The sequence below is a fragment of the Pteropus alecto genome, unplaced genomic scaffold (assembly GCF_000325575.1).
Source record: "Pteropus alecto unplaced genomic scaffold, ASM32557v1 scaffold21, whole genome shotgun sequence".
Lineage (NCBI taxonomy): Eukaryota > Metazoa > Chordata > Mammalia > Chiroptera > Pteropodidae > Pteropus > Pteropus alecto.
The window spans coordinates 20,688,220-20,705,091 of record NW_006436282.1 but is presented as its reverse complement, the minus strand read 5'-3'; the positions used below and the strand labels follow the sequence as shown (position 1 = coordinate 20,705,091).

At 41.9% G+C, this 16,872-nt stretch overlaps 1 protein-coding gene and 1 pseudogene across 5 annotated transcripts in view; both read right to left on the bottom strand.

Annotated features, from left to right (window-relative positions):
* The window catches only part of CREB5 (cAMP responsive element binding protein 5), a 380,590-nt gene that overhangs the window by 81,806 nt on the left and 281,912 nt on the right, over positions 1-16,872 (bottom strand). For all 5 annotated transcript variants that reach the window (XM_015589514.2, XM_015589515.2, XM_015589516.2 and 2 more), the window contains 2 exons: positions 15,434-15,560; positions 11,674-11,784 (listed from right to left, as the gene is read on the bottom strand). In XM_015589514.2, the coding sequence (XP_015445000.1) occupies positions 11,674-11,784; positions 15,434-15,560 (238 nt within the window). The remainder of the gene's footprint in view (positions 1-11,673; positions 11,785-15,433; positions 15,561-16,872) is intronic.
* Positions 7,999-8,117, bottom strand: LOC112479814 (annotated as a pseudogene).

Below are 16,872 nucleotides of genomic sequence, written 5' to 3'. Positions count from 1 at the left end.
CCCTCCCCTCAGGGAGTCCAAGTACTAGTAAGGAGGTTACAGTCTGGTTTACAGAAGACTTACTCGACCTTAAAATAATACTCTATTAATGGCACATCGTGAGAAAGCAGGGTTCTTTGGAAATGACAACAATGCTGGGAAAAATAGGAGGCAGCAGGAAGAGAGGCAGACCAAATAGGAGATGGACTGGCTCCATGAAAGAGACCATAGGCATGAGTCTGCAGGAGGTGAGCAGGGCTGCTGAGGACAGGACACTGTGGCTGTCACTCATTCACAGGGTCGCCAGGAGTCAGACTCAACGGCACGGAACAACAACATCATCACCTCATGGGACTTAAGCGTGTTCATATTTCCTGTTTAACTTTCTTGCTGGAGAATGGATTCAGCTGCATTTAACTGCCAGGAATGATAAGTTTAATCAATATAAATCCATATACTTACATAGCGACTGCTGAAATAAAAATGGTCAGGGGTTGATTTCTCACAGGAGCAGGATTCATATAATCCTACCTCGGGTAATTGTGAAAGACACAACTATATCTCAAGTTTATTTAAGATACTCAGGTATATTTAAATACACAAAGGCTAAGGTAGATAAACATAGAAAATATGGAAGAGCCATATTTATATTCCTAGAGAAGCTAATACTTTTACACTAAATATGTTGAATAACTATAAAAATCAGAAAGCTTAAGAAGATTAAAAAAAAAAACAACCAAAATACTATGCTTCCAAGCAAAAGAGTCACGTAAACAAAATAAAACAACACACTCAAAAATTAAATATATTTTAAAGTATGCATTTAGTCTTAGAAACAAACATATAATTAGTAAAGTAAGGTAGTAAAGCCAGCTAATTAATAAGAATTTGAAAAATTTCTGTAGAGGGAGGATAACCTGCTGTTATCATTTGTTTCCTGGATTCTAACCCCAATTAAGAAAAATTTCCTTAAAGTACAGAAATGTATCAAAAAAGAAAGTTAAGTGGCCAAAAAAATAGAGAAAAAGATGTGCAACGTTACCCATAAGGTAACAAATGAAACAAAACCTGGCAAAGATTTTGTTACAAATGATAATGCTGTAAGATCAATATCTCCCTTTATTACAGGTATGAATGAAAATTAGTATAAATTTTAAGAAATTTGGCAGTATATGTACAAAGTCCTTAAAATGTTTTTTGACCTGATAATTCTAATTCTGAGAATCTATCCTAAGGAAATAATCAAAGATTTAATTAATTTCAGATCAGTATTTTTATAATTAAAAGGTTATTCCTAGTAGAGAAAATTTAAGAATCCATAAATAGAGATAGGAAACAGTTAAATTTTTTTATGTGATACCCATAGGATGAACTTTTCAATTATTTAAGTGTTTTCAAAAGCTATTTAATGATATGGGAAAATGTGAATAATATCATGTGAAAGTTTTCAAAAGCAGGATATAAACTGAATATTTAGTATAAACCCAATTTTTATGTATTACAGGAAATAAAAGACAAAGAATACTTTCATTTTAACATATCTCCCGAAGTTTGCCGCTGTACAGTTGACCCTTAAGCAACACAAGCTTGAATTGCGTGGGTCCCTTTACATACAATATTTTTCAATAAATATACAGTCAGTCCTCCAAATTTCCAGGTTTTGCATCCATGGATTCAACCAATCCCAGATTGAAAATACTAGTTTGGTAGGATCCCGTCTGATCTCGGAAGCTAAGCAGGGTTGGGCCTGGTTAGTACTTGGACGGGAGACTACCTAGGAAGACCAGGTGCCGTAGGTGTAAAAAATAAAAAATAAGGGATAGTAAGCTGACAAGGTCCTTGCAATCTGTGAGGTCAACCAAGGGTTGCCTCGCCTAAAACAAAAAAAATACTGTTTTGGATTGCAGTGTAGAATCTGTGTACATAGAGTGCTGACTTAAGTTATACGTGGATTTTCGAATACATGCAGAGGTCAGTGTCCCCAACCCATATTGTTCAAGGGTCAAGTGTCAACTAATTTTGGACCCAAACTACATTAGAATCCTAAATTTGTGTATTTTTTTAAAAAGTGCTAAAGTCTTGAGCCTGCAGTGAGGAATTTCAATACTGAAGCATCAAAGCACCTTGATATAAAGCTATCGCATCTTCAGGCGGTGCCACCCCGCAGGCTCAGAAGCATCATGCAAGGGCTTCTCTGCAGAGCTGCACTTGGCTGCACAGAGCCCCCAGGCACTGAGGTAGGGATCTGGAAAATCGTGGGAAGGATTCTCACCTGCTCAAATATCTCTCTCACCTACTTGTCATGGGCCTTGAAATTCTGCCATTGGTAAATCAATCATCTGAGTTGAGTTCTACCCTATTGCTGTTCCTTTTAAAAAAAAAAACTTAGTGTAGGGTTACATATCAAGACGCAGTAACACCTCCATCTAAATTAGTTTATCAGACTTTCCTTCCTTCATTCTATCAACAAACATTTACCAGGCACCTAGAATGTGCAGGACAGATGCCAACCTGGGGACATGGAGCTGAATCGAACTGACCTCTGTGTGCAAGGGGTTCACAGGTTGGCAGCGAGGCGGGTACATAGACAATAACACGTCATAAAGCTCTACAAGGAAGAGATATATAAGGTACAAATGGAGTCTAACCTCGCAGAAGGTATAACTGAGGAGGTTGACAAGACTTCACAGGAAAGGTGCATTTGAGCTGAATCTTGCAAAAAAAATAAATAAAATAAGTGTAGTCTGTGGAAGCAAAGGGAACAGGATAGGACAGGCAAGGCAGCCAGAGAGAGCGAGAAGCCCTCAGGAAGATGCCAGGCTCCAGGAAGGGTCTTTCGGAGAGGGGCCGTGACGTGTGGAGATGAAGTGGCTGGAAGGGACACAGGACCGGACTAAAGCCTCTAGTACCATGAAAACAAGGGGGCATTCCCGTGAGGAGGTGCCAAAGGGGAAGAGGACGTTCCAGGAAAGGGTGTAATGAAACCCTCGCCAACTCTGGAATTCTCACTCCTCTTGCACTTCAGAGCCCGGCTCTCTATGGAAACCAGGTTGCTGCCTCCCCTCTGTGGCTGCACGTTTAATCTCTAGGATCCAAGGCCACAGTTGCACGAAGATCTCATCCTCCTTAAACATATCATCTGTTCTGGTGACTGCAAATACTGTTTTGAAATAAAAATGCTCGATGTTTACTTTTATTGTTTGGGACGGAACTATTCTGAGAACCTAATGATTCATTTTATTCCTACTAAGGCAAATACGACAACCACATAGTACCACATAGTATCACTGCTAGCTTTTCACACTAACGGGGATAAAAAAAAAGATAATTTCAAGAGGATAACAAGGGAAAAGATATTCTTTGTTAGTTTTAGACTTGAAGACTGGATTCTCCCTTTTATTTTTTAAGACAAGAAAAATATCAAATCTTTAGGAAAACTTTGCCTCTTCTATCTGTCCCCAATGTCCCACTTTTCACCCCCTCGAGACATGAATTTTCTGACAGACTTTTGGTACGTCCCACATGAAAAACCAAATCAAGGCAGAGCCACCATCCCAAAGTGAAAAGCAAACTTTCATTATTAGTTGTGCTGGCAAAAATCTTGGAAAGTGTAAGCTACATAAATTCCAAGAAAAAGACCGAAATATCTCTCTCTAAAGCAGAACTTCCCCGTAACTAGATTTGTAAAATTTCCTTTTTTTTTTTTCCTAGCTATTCCGACACAAGCTGAACTTATTTGCACAATGTTCCAAAGCAGACAGGAACACGCGCACGCACACGTACACAAATACACAAAGAAGACGTGCCCGAAAACTGTCTGAGGGGCATGTCCCCAACCAAGCTATGTGTGGTGTCCTTGCCCAAACGCATCTGACGTCGGGCTTGGGAACATTACACAAACACAAAAACAAAACACGGCAATACGCGTGCTGGGCTGGATGACAGAGGCAGCGGGCAAATTTGGGGATTGTATTTCACCTGTTGCCATGGTTACCAAAACAGGGGCGGACACTGACAGAAAGAGAAAGAAATAAAACCGGGAAGACAATGAGTCCTAGGAGAGCGTCTGAATGTGTGTATGAGGAGCCGCTGATGAGGGTGGAGCAGGGAGAGCCAAGAGAAGAGATGTGATGGGAAGGGACATATCAATCCTCCTTTGTCCTGCGTGAGCAGCGAGCTGGGTCACCACTCCACGCCGGCACAACACACATCTCCAAAAGCCCAAGTAAGATCCACGCAACCCCAAAATAAACAGTGATGAGACATGGGAAGTTTAGTCTTGCTTGGTGGCAGGCAAAATTAATGCAGCTTGTTCTAGGTGCCAAGAGATGAAATACACTCAGTGTGTAATAGATGACGAATAAGAATAGCTTAGTGTCTCGTGTCAAGATCTCCAGTCTCAGAAAGAATTACAGAGAATGGGGCTCATTCCTGCAGGCAAATCTGACGATTAGGTTCAATTCACAGTTGATGTAAAAGGGGAAAAAAAAGCCGATTGACCCTCTTCTACCCCAGCTATTTTGTCTCGTTGCTAACCAACCCGCAGAAAACGCTTCAGGAAACACCCCCCGGAGAAAGTTTGCTATCCAAGCAACGAGCAGATGACTTTCTCTGTCAATTCCGGGCTAGCAAACACATGGAGAGTGACATTCTATGAACCCAAAACCCAGAATCTGCGTTCTAATTCCCCTTCTTCTGCTAATTGGTTATGTGACCTTGGACGAGTTATTAACTTGAGCTTCAGGCCTTTGTTTTACAAAGAAAAGGATTTTGCTAAAATAATTCCTGGGCTTCTTTCCCACTTTGGAATTTGGTGACTCAGAGACAATTGAGAATCTCTCAAATTCTCGTTTTCAAAACAAATATAATCAAATGTATAATCCTACGTATTTGGAGTTTTGAGCCACACATGGAACGTAAATTCTGGAGGAATTCTATTCTGTAGAAATATAAACAGATGGTTGCTAGCTCTTTCAATGATCTTATAATCTAATCATCCACATTTTATTAAAAAGTTAAACTTTTTACAGTTTAAATGAGCAAAGTGGCCATGGTATATGGTATATGGAAGCTTATACCTCCAGCCAACAGAAAGACTTGGAGCTTCTCTTCGCTCTTAGAGAAGTGTTGTTGCTTAAGTTCTTCAATAATAATAGCTAAGCTCAAATTCGGCACTTGTCTTGGCCAGACGGAAATATGAATCAGCCTTCTCTCCAGTGTTTAGTCGATGAGGACTAGAGAATCGAAGAGGCATAAACTAATACACAGCTGGGCCTGGGCTATACATGTGAGCCTCGTCTTTATACCACTGATTTTAATTTTTATAAGAAACTGCTTACCACGGGGACACCAGAGACAGCATGATATAGTAGAAACAGTACAAAAATCAAATACTTGGGCTCAGGGCCTGGTTACACCACTGGATGATGCTAGAAAAGTCCCTTAACTTCTCTGTGTCTATAAAATAAGGATAGTAATATTTTCCTGTTGACCCTACCGGGTTGCTATGAGTCCTCAATGAGACAGTGTATCTGGAAGCGCTTTGCAATTTGGAAAGTGCTCAATGAACATAAACTCATAGTATGATCATCCCCATTGCTGGCAAAATAATACAGGATCAAGGGCCCAATGCCCAGGTTCACATCTCAGCACCGCATTTGACCAGCTTGTATGTTCTTCGCAAACTACCCAACCTCTGGGCTTATTCCTTTGTAAAATGAGATTACAATAGTATCTCCCTCACTGGAGTGTTGTGAGGATTAGATGAGATAATATATTGCAAGATAGTATATTGCAATTTCCGCCACGTACACAAGTGATTGATTAATGTTATCAATTACTATTTTCTACCATGTTTTTAAGAAGGCAAATTGTCATTTAAACGAGACCCAGCATACGCATTAGTGAGAGTGTAGATTTTTGTTGCTGCTGTCATAAAAATCTTACATAATTCCCATTCATCTGCATATTGAACAGTGGTATTTCACAGCAGTGAGGTAGGAGAATTCTCAAACGAGTGGTCACTTTGGTTCAGCCCATCGTTGTGTTTTGATCACTGGTTACAGGGACACATGGCTACTGGCACCATTCAAAAGTTAATGAGAGCTTCTTTAAAGTCAACAGCATTTCCTGCCTCACCACAAAGCTTCTGGGAAGCTGACAGCCTACTCATTCACCGCTTTCTTATTCCTAGACTTTTAGGAAGTGAAGCTGGGATGATTAAAGCAAATGGGCAAATCGAAGAACTACATTTCTCCAGAGTGCCAGGGAGATATTACCTGGAGACTGTCTTTTCATGTGTCTAAACTTTCCAGGCAACTCCATATGGAGCCAGGCTCCTCTGTGATTTATCTGTCGGACAGTGGGTGGCCAAGGGGCACCGTAGGCAAACAGTTATCCGGCTAGATAATTAGGGAGGGGAAAGGCAAACACAAACACACCCAGGTTGACATTCAAAACAAAGTGGAGATTTAACCATGATTGCTCACTATACCACCCCAGTTCTCATCTGCCAATCTGCCAGGGGGAAACCATGAGTCAAGAAAAAAAGTGCCGTTAGTAAATTATCAGTACAGCTGATGGAAACAGCAGAATTTTGGGTGGAAGAATGACGGCCTGAGCAGTGAGCCCAGCTTTATGTTTAAATGATGGCTCGATCTCCTTAAGTCTTTCCCAGGTTTTGGTGTCCTCACTTGTAAAATGAGGAATTTGAGAAGATTTTTACTAAGTAGCCCCATCTTCAAAGGCCCTGCCTCTCCAATCTTTTTGTTTCTTTCATTCATTCATTTATACATATATTTATGTACGCATTCAATAAACTGAAACCTAACTGTGGATAAAGTATTGACAGTCGATGACCAAAATACAACACCTATCATCCATCACAATGGAAGAAACAGCATTTAGTATTGATCGCTCTCAATTCCTGGGAGGGCAATGATATTCCAACTTCTGTTTTCTAAGGAACAGACATATCGCTTTTCTCTCAAGGTAAAAATATGACGGATGCTGTTTCTAGCTGGCTTTCAAAGAAAGCAAGTGTAGTCAGCTACTCTTTACAAGCTGATGACTTAGCTTAGCATTTATCTACTTTTATCCTCTCCTTCCCAGCCTCACTCTCGCTCCCTCCCCGCTCGATCCTACCCCCATTTCCACAGCTAGAGTTTGGTTCCTTCTCATAATTTTAATTCAACTCAATTCAGCTCAGTTAAATTCAGTTCTCATTCGTGGGGCCTTTCTCGGTACACGGAGCTTACACAATGCAAGGATTATCTTCGAGGAGTTTCTAATCAGTCAAGTGAGGAGAACGCATGTGAAAAAGAAATGTCAATATAAAAACTATGTTTGGATAAAGAGGCAGAGAAGCCGGACCAGTCAGTGAGGCCACAGAGCTCTGGTTAAACCAAGAGAGACGTTCCGTATGACCACTCACTCCTCAGCCTTTCCAAGCTCTCTTCAGGTTGGCACTATCCTTGCCATCCTTGTCTCCCATTTGTGTGTCAATATAAACTAACCCCGAAGAATTTGATTTAATCTGATGGTTACCGATATCTAGAAGGTATATAATATTTTTAACTAACGGATAAATGTCATGATGAGAAAGCTCTGAGATGTTAGCCTTTGCTGAGTGACGTGTCGTTGGGCCAGTATTTTTAACCTCTTGGAACCTCAGTTGCCCCAGCTATAAAATGGGGACAATACTCATGTCATGGTGTTGTCCTGAGGATGAAACCAAGTCACGGCTGCTGTACATACCTTCTCCCTAGTATCAGGACTCCTAACACTTCACTAATCCTGTCTAAACTTAAGGTGAGACTTGGGCAGAATGGCCGGACTCCTCTCTGAGTAGTTTTTTATATGCCGCACTTCATTTTAGGCAGTTTCTTTTTTAAAAAAATTATTATTATTATTATTTTTTTTTATTATTATTATTTTTTAGGTGAGGCAACCCTTGGTTGACCTCACAGATTGCAAGGACCTTGCCAGCTTATAATCTCTTATTTTTTTTTTATTTTTTGATACCTACAGCATCTGGTCTTCCTAGGTGGTCTCCCATCCAAGTACTAACCAGGCCTGACCCTGCTAAGCTTCCGAGATCAGACGGGATCGGGCTTGCTCAGGGTGGCATGGCTGTAGACTAGGCAGTTTCAATATGGTAACAGTCACCTCATCACTAATGAGACATAAGATAGGTACACAGACAAGTTCCCCTGACTCCTTATTTAGCTTCCAACCCTAGTATGAGTTTACTAATAAATAAATAAATAAGTAAGTAAGTAAATAAATAAATAAATAAATAAACAAAGCCTCTTTCAAAGCTAGATAGAATTTGGTATAATTCTCACAAATAGAAATGAACACAAATCTACATCACTTTAAAGACACCATATCCACATCACTGCAGAATCGCTGGCACGCAGCAGAGGCTGGAAATATGTCCCAATGTGATGTGTACGTCCCCTACCCCTTCTGCCTCTTCATCTCCTTTTCCATTTCTCTACGCTCATCCCCCTTCTTCCTCCTTGGAATGTTAAAACTGTTCCCCAGGTATCCAGTGAATATTCTTTCCCGTTGGCCTCACTGTCACAGAAGATGCTCAGCGATCCCAGGAACCTGGAAGGAAGAGCCTGTTGTTTGGGATGGTTAGAAAGGTGGGAGGCTCTCATGGCTTCAAGTCTGCTCTGACCTCGGACGACATCCGGCATGCATGTATTCACTTGTGTCACTGTGAAGTCAAATGTCTGTTGGCCTAATTCTTCAGAAAAATGATCCACAAAACTAAATTATAAGTTGCCAGAATTATGAGAAAACCAGCTTGGACAGATGTGGTCACAGCACATTAAAGTCACTGCTTGATACTAATGTACATGAAGTCAAAAGAAGAACACACGTGCTTCTTGATTTAGGACGTCCCAGATTAATGCACCGTAGAGCTCACTGGGGACACAGATTTTGCTCTCTCCCACAATAGAAATGACCGATTTGGGGCGAGGAAAATGGATGTATTCCACTGAGCAGTCGCTAGTCAGACAGCTTTTAACAAAGTTGTGCATTTAAAGCGATCCTGTCTAAAGCTTCTGTCCACCTTTAGGACCTCCAAGTTTCGCCAGAAATTCAAGATGAGAGCTTTTGTCAGTGGCCAAATAGGGAGTGTGAAGTGGACACTCTGACACCACTGTCCCCAGCAGAATAGGTTTGCAGTGTTGAGGTGCAGGCGACACCTCCCTGGCAGCTCTCTGGTTTCTTGTGTGCTCTGAGAACACACCCCACAGAGTGCATTCATCACAATAGCCCATGTGTGACCCTTGGAAAAGTCCTTGAAAACAGTGAAACGAGAGTCTTAGTTGAAATCTGGAATCCATTCCAGCCTTACACAGGAAGAAAATTAGGCGTAGAACAACAAAGCCCATAGTTCTGAGAAATCTGGGGAGGCTCTGGCTGACATTAAAATCACAGATTTTTTTTTCTTCGCTATTTTGCATTTCATAAAAGCTTTTCATCTAAGCAACCCAAAGCTGCTAGAAAATACTGTACAGTTAAGAGACGGCAGGCACTGATTTCTCCAGTTAAATAATGCAAGCGGAATAAGAACAGAGAGATGCTGAGTAATGTAGTGAAAGCCACTTAACGCTTTTCCAAGCTACTAAGTAAATGTTAGTCTTCTAAAATATAAGTGGCCGATACCCCATTTTTCCCTTTGGGTTAATTTCTTGGTAATAATGAGATTAGGTATGAGTGAGAACCTGGGGTACAGAGAATAGCTGTGTTCCCTAAGCCCAACTCTCTCATGGAGTTCATTCACCCAGATATTATGGATCTGGAAATATTTATTCACTTAGAACATGAATCAGCAGAGTAGTGTGCTTGCTCAGTAAATTTAACTCAACAAACCGTTGTGAGGTAACGCTATTTTTAAAACTACAGACCCATTTCCTTTTGTCTCCAGCTGATATTATTCGCTATTAATTGGCCATACCATATGTTTTTATTTCACACATATAAATAATTATAAACCTGTATGCCCTTTAGAAACATCTTCCTTTTTTTTTTGCCAGCAAGAAGGGTAGGACACTTCTGAGTCGAGTGCAGCATAAAACCCAGTGAAAATCAATTGGCAGGGAAGTTTGGTTTGGAATTGTCTTTCAGAATCTACCTCAAGTGTGTCTGGGAGGTCCCTCAAAAGGGATACAGACCCTGAACCAAACAAGGTGATTCAGAAATAATCCAGCTGGGGGTGCACCATCTGATGCCGAGACCCAGACACTTATTCATAACACATGAATAACTTAATTTTGTTTTTTTCTTAAGTACCTTCACAGTTCATTTTTTATTTTTCTTTAAAAAAAAAAAAAAGTAAATGGCATTACTCTGGTCTCCAAAACAGATGCCAGTTTGAACTTTACTCTGCCAGCAAGTATTTGGTTTGGCTCTGCAGGGCTTGAGTTGAAAAAATATTTGCCGATTCCAAAAAGATTTAATGAGCTTTGCTGAAGATGCTGGTGCCATTTGGCACATCACAGGGACTGTGGCACAGCAAAGAGAACTCTCTTGACCACAGATTTTATTTGCCCAAGGTAGCCAACACTGGGAGTTCAGTTGCTTCCTTGGGTCACGAAGGTATAAGTCAAAGGGGTGAAGTTTCCAAGAGAAAGTGACCAAAGCAGACGTCAAAAAAAAAAAAAAAAAAAAACCCCACAAAAAACAAAAAACACACAAAAACACTCACAACTAACCAACTCGCCATTGAAAACGAAGTCACGGGGTCTTGATGGCTAATTTTCAGAACTGTCAAAAACATTCTCACTCCGGCCATCAGACACAGTCCCCAACGCTGTCAGTCAACAAACCAAATAAATATCCAACTTCCAGCAAAAGCTATCTGGGAGTATCAGATACTAAAAACCTTTGCCGCAGTTTACTTTTGTCGTCATCGGATACCCTACTAATTGCAGCGTTAGAATTTAACGATACAAAAATTGAATGACCTGCTTCAAGCAGCTTCGCTAAATATAACCAGGAAATTTGCTTTCTATTGCAAAGTCGTACACGCCTTCCTTTTTATTAATATTCAGTAGAACATAAATGCATGAATCTACCACTATGATTGGAAAAACTGAACTTACTGCACATAAGTCGCTGAAGGTCGTCACCTAAAATCATGTATTTCAGTAACAGTTGCAGTTACCCCGCAAGAAAACAAGGTTCTCTAATCCTTTCCAATCAATGTCACATCTGACAGCTATAACAAAAAATGCAGAGCATTTCCATAATAATGTGTGCTTAAAGGTCACTTGTATGTTTTCATGGATGTGGGGACAGGAAGACTGCCATCGAAACTGTGGCCACCTTGAAAAAGAGAAACTCTGGATTATTTTTAATTTCAGGCTATGAGCAAATATACGCATGCTTGGGTGTACCACACCTCAGCTTCTACGGATCTCCCCCGAATTCTAAATGTCTCTTTCGTTAAGGCCACGTGCTCACCCAAAGCTCATCATGTGATCATCTACGCCAAAATCCAGTAACAAATATCTTCAAAGAAAGAGCCAAGCTCTGCACTGCCTCTCCACAGAAAGAGTTATTCACCGAAACAAAGACAGAGCCGCCTACCTGACTTAACCAAAATTTGGAAGTCAGAGTACAAATCAAAAAAAGTCATGAAATAACAAAAGGACAATTAGAACTGTTATTTACCATTTTGGCTTCTGAATGCATTGGCTGGACTTGGGGAGAAGCACAGGGGTTGCTGAGATTTGGACCTTGCATTCCCAGGAGGTTGGAGTTCACTGACATTTGTCTCTCCATCTAAGAGAAAGAAAAGCAACAGAATCAGAGGTCTGAGGAAGGCAGTCTGGGTCATGGACAAAGCTGCATTTCTCTTCCAAATGGATCCTTTAGAATTTCTTGAATAACTCTGGAGAAGCTTGTGGTTTGGTGAAGGGTGAGCAATGCGCTCCTGAGCCTTGAACCCAACCACATCAAAGAACCACCCAAAGCTGCACCTTCTGCAGGAGATGTTTCGTGCCAAAGAGAACCGCGCTGTCGTGTAGATCATTCCCAAACAAAAGTGTAGGATATTTCCACTTTTGCAAGCACTTCGACTACCACGAATCATGCTTATTTCTATAACTAGAAAGAATAACATATGCATCGAAAGATGCTAGAAAGAAATGTAAGACACCAAATGGCTACTTCAGGTTATGGCTTTTTCCCCCTCCCTAAATTTTACACAGAAACATGAACCAGTTTAGCAATAAGAAAAATAAAATTAATTTTAGAAGCAACGCTGGTGGATCCTCCTGTCGCTATTACTCATAAACACAATCAAAACGGTTCAGCGCAGGTATCTGAGCCTCTGCTTCTCGCTCGTGTCCACCATCTACTCTGTGAACCTAGTCATGACTACCCAGCAGCAGTTTGAGGACTCACAGCGGGAGCAGGCCTTTGGGTAGGTGAAGAAAGTAGCTGAGGATACTGTACGACACGTGATCAACTGCTCTCACATTGTCCTGCTGGCCGGCCATTTCATCTAGAATTAACATCATTCAAATACCTGCACTGAGTTCTGCAAAGCATTTTTGTCTCTAGGGTGTCCCTGTTAAAAAGTAAATCTAGCAAAATCTCTATTTCGGTCATGGAAGGGTGTGTCTGATTAATATTTTCTGTAGAGTAGAAAATGAGCACTTTTCAAAGAGCCAAAATAAAGCAAGTATACTTAACATTGAAATCATACAGAAAATAATCAGACTTTCCTCAGGGGGAAAAATAGATCCTTCGATGCAAGAGTTTTTCCATTTGCCAAAGGGTGGAAATGAAAACAATGGTCGGAAATTTTAGTGAACCAGGTTTCTGCTCAGAGTTAGTCTAGGTAGTCTTGAAAAAAAAAAAAACAGAATTCCTTATCACCCACTGAAATCTCACAGACAGGAATTGAGAGTGACAGTTGCACTAAATGACCCTTTAAGATCTCTGCCATTGTTGAGATTCTATGAGTGCAATTACCTCTGAGCCCAGCCCAGGGGTGAGTTGTAATCATGACACAATGTGTGGATCAGCAGAGATGCTGCTCAAATAATTGGAGGCCTCTCTCTGTCACTGAGAAGCACCATCAGCCTTACCCTGGCTTCAATCAGTTTCTCAGTTGTCTAGCAGTGTAGATTCGGGAAACTGTTTCAAAGGAGCTGTTTAAAAAACGAAATTTCTAGAGCACTCCAGCAAAATCTTTTGAGGCTTTATTAACTCGGTAAAGTAAAATATTCATGCTCATATCCCCCAAAATCTCCACCCGGCCTAAGAACTCTAATTTTTAAAATTATTTTTTGAAATCGTGGTCAAATAGACATAATATAAAATTGACTCTTTTAATTGTTTTTGAGTGTGCCGTTCAGTGCCATTAACCGCATTCGTGTACTTTCCTTCTTAAGTCACGAAGATTGCTCTAAAACTTGTTTACTCCTTATCCCTCCCACTCCCAGAGGCTGGGGGACAGGAGACTCATAGTAGCAACTGATCCTTTTTTCCAACTGCTGACTTTCTCCTAAAGGGAAATCAAGTCCAAGTAAGCTTTTGCTTTCAGTTTTCTGAAGGAGGATTGTTCAAAAGTACAAATGACTGTCCGGAGATTCTAAATGACAAGCCATCATGCTCTACAGAGAAGCACAGGTAGCCTGCTTGCAGCCTCTGGATCCACAGTCGGCCGTGCTTCCCACTTTTCAGAAAAATTACAGTCCGTGACTACTTCTACCCCGTGACTCACAAATTAAACAGAATATTGAAAACAGGATGATTTTCCAATCTAAAAAAAAACATGCATCTTTGCATCGAAATGAGCAGAGGAGTCAGCAAGAGCCTCTTCAAAACAACTGTTTGGCGCTTTGTACTGATAAGGCTCGGTGCCGTGAGCGTGGCTCTGAAGAGATGACGAAATAAGGGGTCATGTGGCTTTGCTGAGCACTAAGCAACGTTTAGCACTGTAGATCAAACATCGGGCAAAGGAGTTCACATTTCTTTGAGCTGCTTCTTCTCCCTTGAAACAAACTGGAAAAGAGGAGCTAAAAGGCCGACCGTCCTCTGGGGCTTTTACAATAATAAATGGGTGTTCATATAACCGAAGTATTGAAACATTTGAGTTTCAAGGTGGGATATCACAACCCAGCGAAATCCTTAAAGGCAACGTCTGTCTTGTTCTTCACCTCATCCCAGCATCCAGCACAGTACTTGGCCCGTGGAAGGTACTCAATGAAAGTGTGTAAAGTGAGTAGATGAGTAAATGAATGAATAAACAAATACATCATTTTGTTTTGGACCCAAGGCTTTGTGAAATGTGTGGCATGAGCGCATGCACTACAAATTGGTTAGGAATCTCATCTTCAACTAAGAACATATGGTCATCTTTTACACCCAGGGAATCATGGTTTCTTGGGGCAGAAACTAGAGGAAAACCCTGCTGGCAATGCCAAAATTATAGAGCAGGAGTTGGTGACTTGATAATGAGAAAGAAAAGGCCCAGATTTCTAAGGCCTAGAACTCTTAGGATACGCTTTGCAGAGATTTTCTATTGATTCTCATGAGTTACATTCATGTCACTCGAGACCTTGGTTTCCCCACCACAGCACTATTGACAATCTGGGCACAATAATTCTTTGCCGTGGGGGCTGTCCTGCGCATTGTAGAATATGTCACTGCATCCCTGGCCTCTACCCACTCGATGCCAGTTGCATCCCCCACCCCACCTCAGATGTGACAAGCAACAGTGTCTCCAGATATTGCCAAATATACCCTCAGGTACAAAATCGCCCCTTGTTAAGAATCACTGCTCTGGACCGACGCTATTGTCGTGGCCACGTCGGCAGCACTGATGTGGGGCTGGGAGCCTGTGGACGCAGCGATCTCCACCTTTCATCTGCTCTTGCTCTGTGCCATGCACCTGGTCCTTCGTTTCCATTTCGAAGCTTCGACAGGAGGTCAAGTCGGACGGTGAAGTAATGCGGTGGGAACCGGTGCCACACACCTTTTGTCTGGGCCCCAAGTGTCCTATCTTTGTCCCTGAGATTGGCACACGAATACACGTTAGAGCTATTAGGTGCCATTGTTATTGTTATTATTATTACTGTGAGTCCTGGCTAGATCGCTCACTGTCAATTTAAGGACACTCTGTAAATAGCCCAAACTGTAGACTTTGGAATGGTCATAAAACTCTGTGTTCCTAACAAATTCCATTCCCTGGACGTGGCAAATTTACTCGTCGCAAGTAGGAAGATGGGCTCACACCTCACAAGGGAATTACTGAAGGACAGGAAAGCCAGCAAGATGCCTAGGGACGGACAACTAGGCACTCACAGCCAATTGGCACACAGCTCAACTCTCCATCCAGAAGAAGCCATTTTCTTCCCAGTCAGCTTTTCCTTTACTCGTTCAAATGGGGCAAGACCCAGCGGAAGTGAGAAGCACTTACTGGCATCAAGACGGCGGAAGATCCTGGCATTGTAGGGTTGGGCAGGGTCCCGGGCATGGAGGCTGGCATGGGCTGTCTCTGTCTGTTGTGGAGATGTAGCAGAGAAGATAGAGAGCCTGGGACAGGCCTGGGGGGAAAAAAAAAGGAAAAAGAAAATATGATTCCTGATTCCGTGGGCAGGGGATTCACTGTCTGTTTCCCTGTGTCCAAAACCAGCCAGGACACCACCATTGCAGGCCAACAGAGCAGATCCTCTGATGGGAACCATGTAATTGAGGATATTAGGGAAATAATAACAAATAAAACGCAAGCCTGGCTTCCTTTGCTGCTTCCTAGCTAATACATCAAATGCCACTTCATTTCCTGACCTCTGTTATCTAACTGATGTCCAACAGACAACAAGCTGGTGAACCTCCTACAACCCCCACGATTTAGGAAAGAGACTCGGTGGCGGAATCCTGTGTTTACCGGGAAGTCTCTGCCCTCTGGAGGATCTTAAAGCCCGAGATCTGTACACATGTGCTTTATCCTCACTCCCCTACACCTCTGCCTGGAAGCCCTCCAGGCTTTGCTCTGGGTACGCTTTCACTATTCTGGATCTGCAGGGCCAACTTCATTCACAAACTCAACAGAAATCTATTTCGACTTTTTCTCTGTTCTCCACTGTGAGTGGAGGAGAACCAAAGCCAGCACACAAACGAAAGCAGCCGGATTGGGCTCACGGCCTCGTAGTGGGTCTTTCTCCAGCGAGCCCGGTGCGCAGCCCCCTTTCCAGTCCCTCATTCGTAATGACTTAAGGTGTTAGGCTGTCGGACAGAAACTGGTCTTGGCCTGACCTGCAGGACTTGGGTCAGTATGCGTTCCTTGGGGGAGTACACGGTTTGAGCTTTTGCTTCAATTTGCCAGAAAAAAAAATTTTAAGGGCCTTCAATTGATTTAATGAGCCAAGGAATGAGGGGCTGAGGGGAAAAGGGAGTGATTCGTGTTTATTAAAAATGGCAAACAAGTGACCTCCTTGGCTAAATTCTCAACCTCCTGATGCTTTTGCTCTGGGGAGCTATATAAATGTCAAACCATTAAGTTAAAGACTTAACAACAAGCAAATAAAACAAAACAAACAAACACGCCTCGGGACTCCTGAATTTGTATGATAAACTATCTAATCCTGAATGCCGTGATAGAAATTAGTGCTTCCAAAATAATGCATTTTCTAACATTAAAAAAAAACCAAAACCTCCTCATGTTAAGTGCTGGGTGATGGTTGCAGACAGAGCAGTTCTGTGTAGGCCAACGCCTCCTTGTGCTTCAGGGAAAGACACCGGGGCCCTATCTCAGCAGCACGAGCCGCCTCTTCTTTGGAACTCTTTTGCCTCCCCTGGGTGATTCATGGGCAAGTGGGAGACTGAAATGGGCGGAAGAGGCCGACACGTTCTTTCACA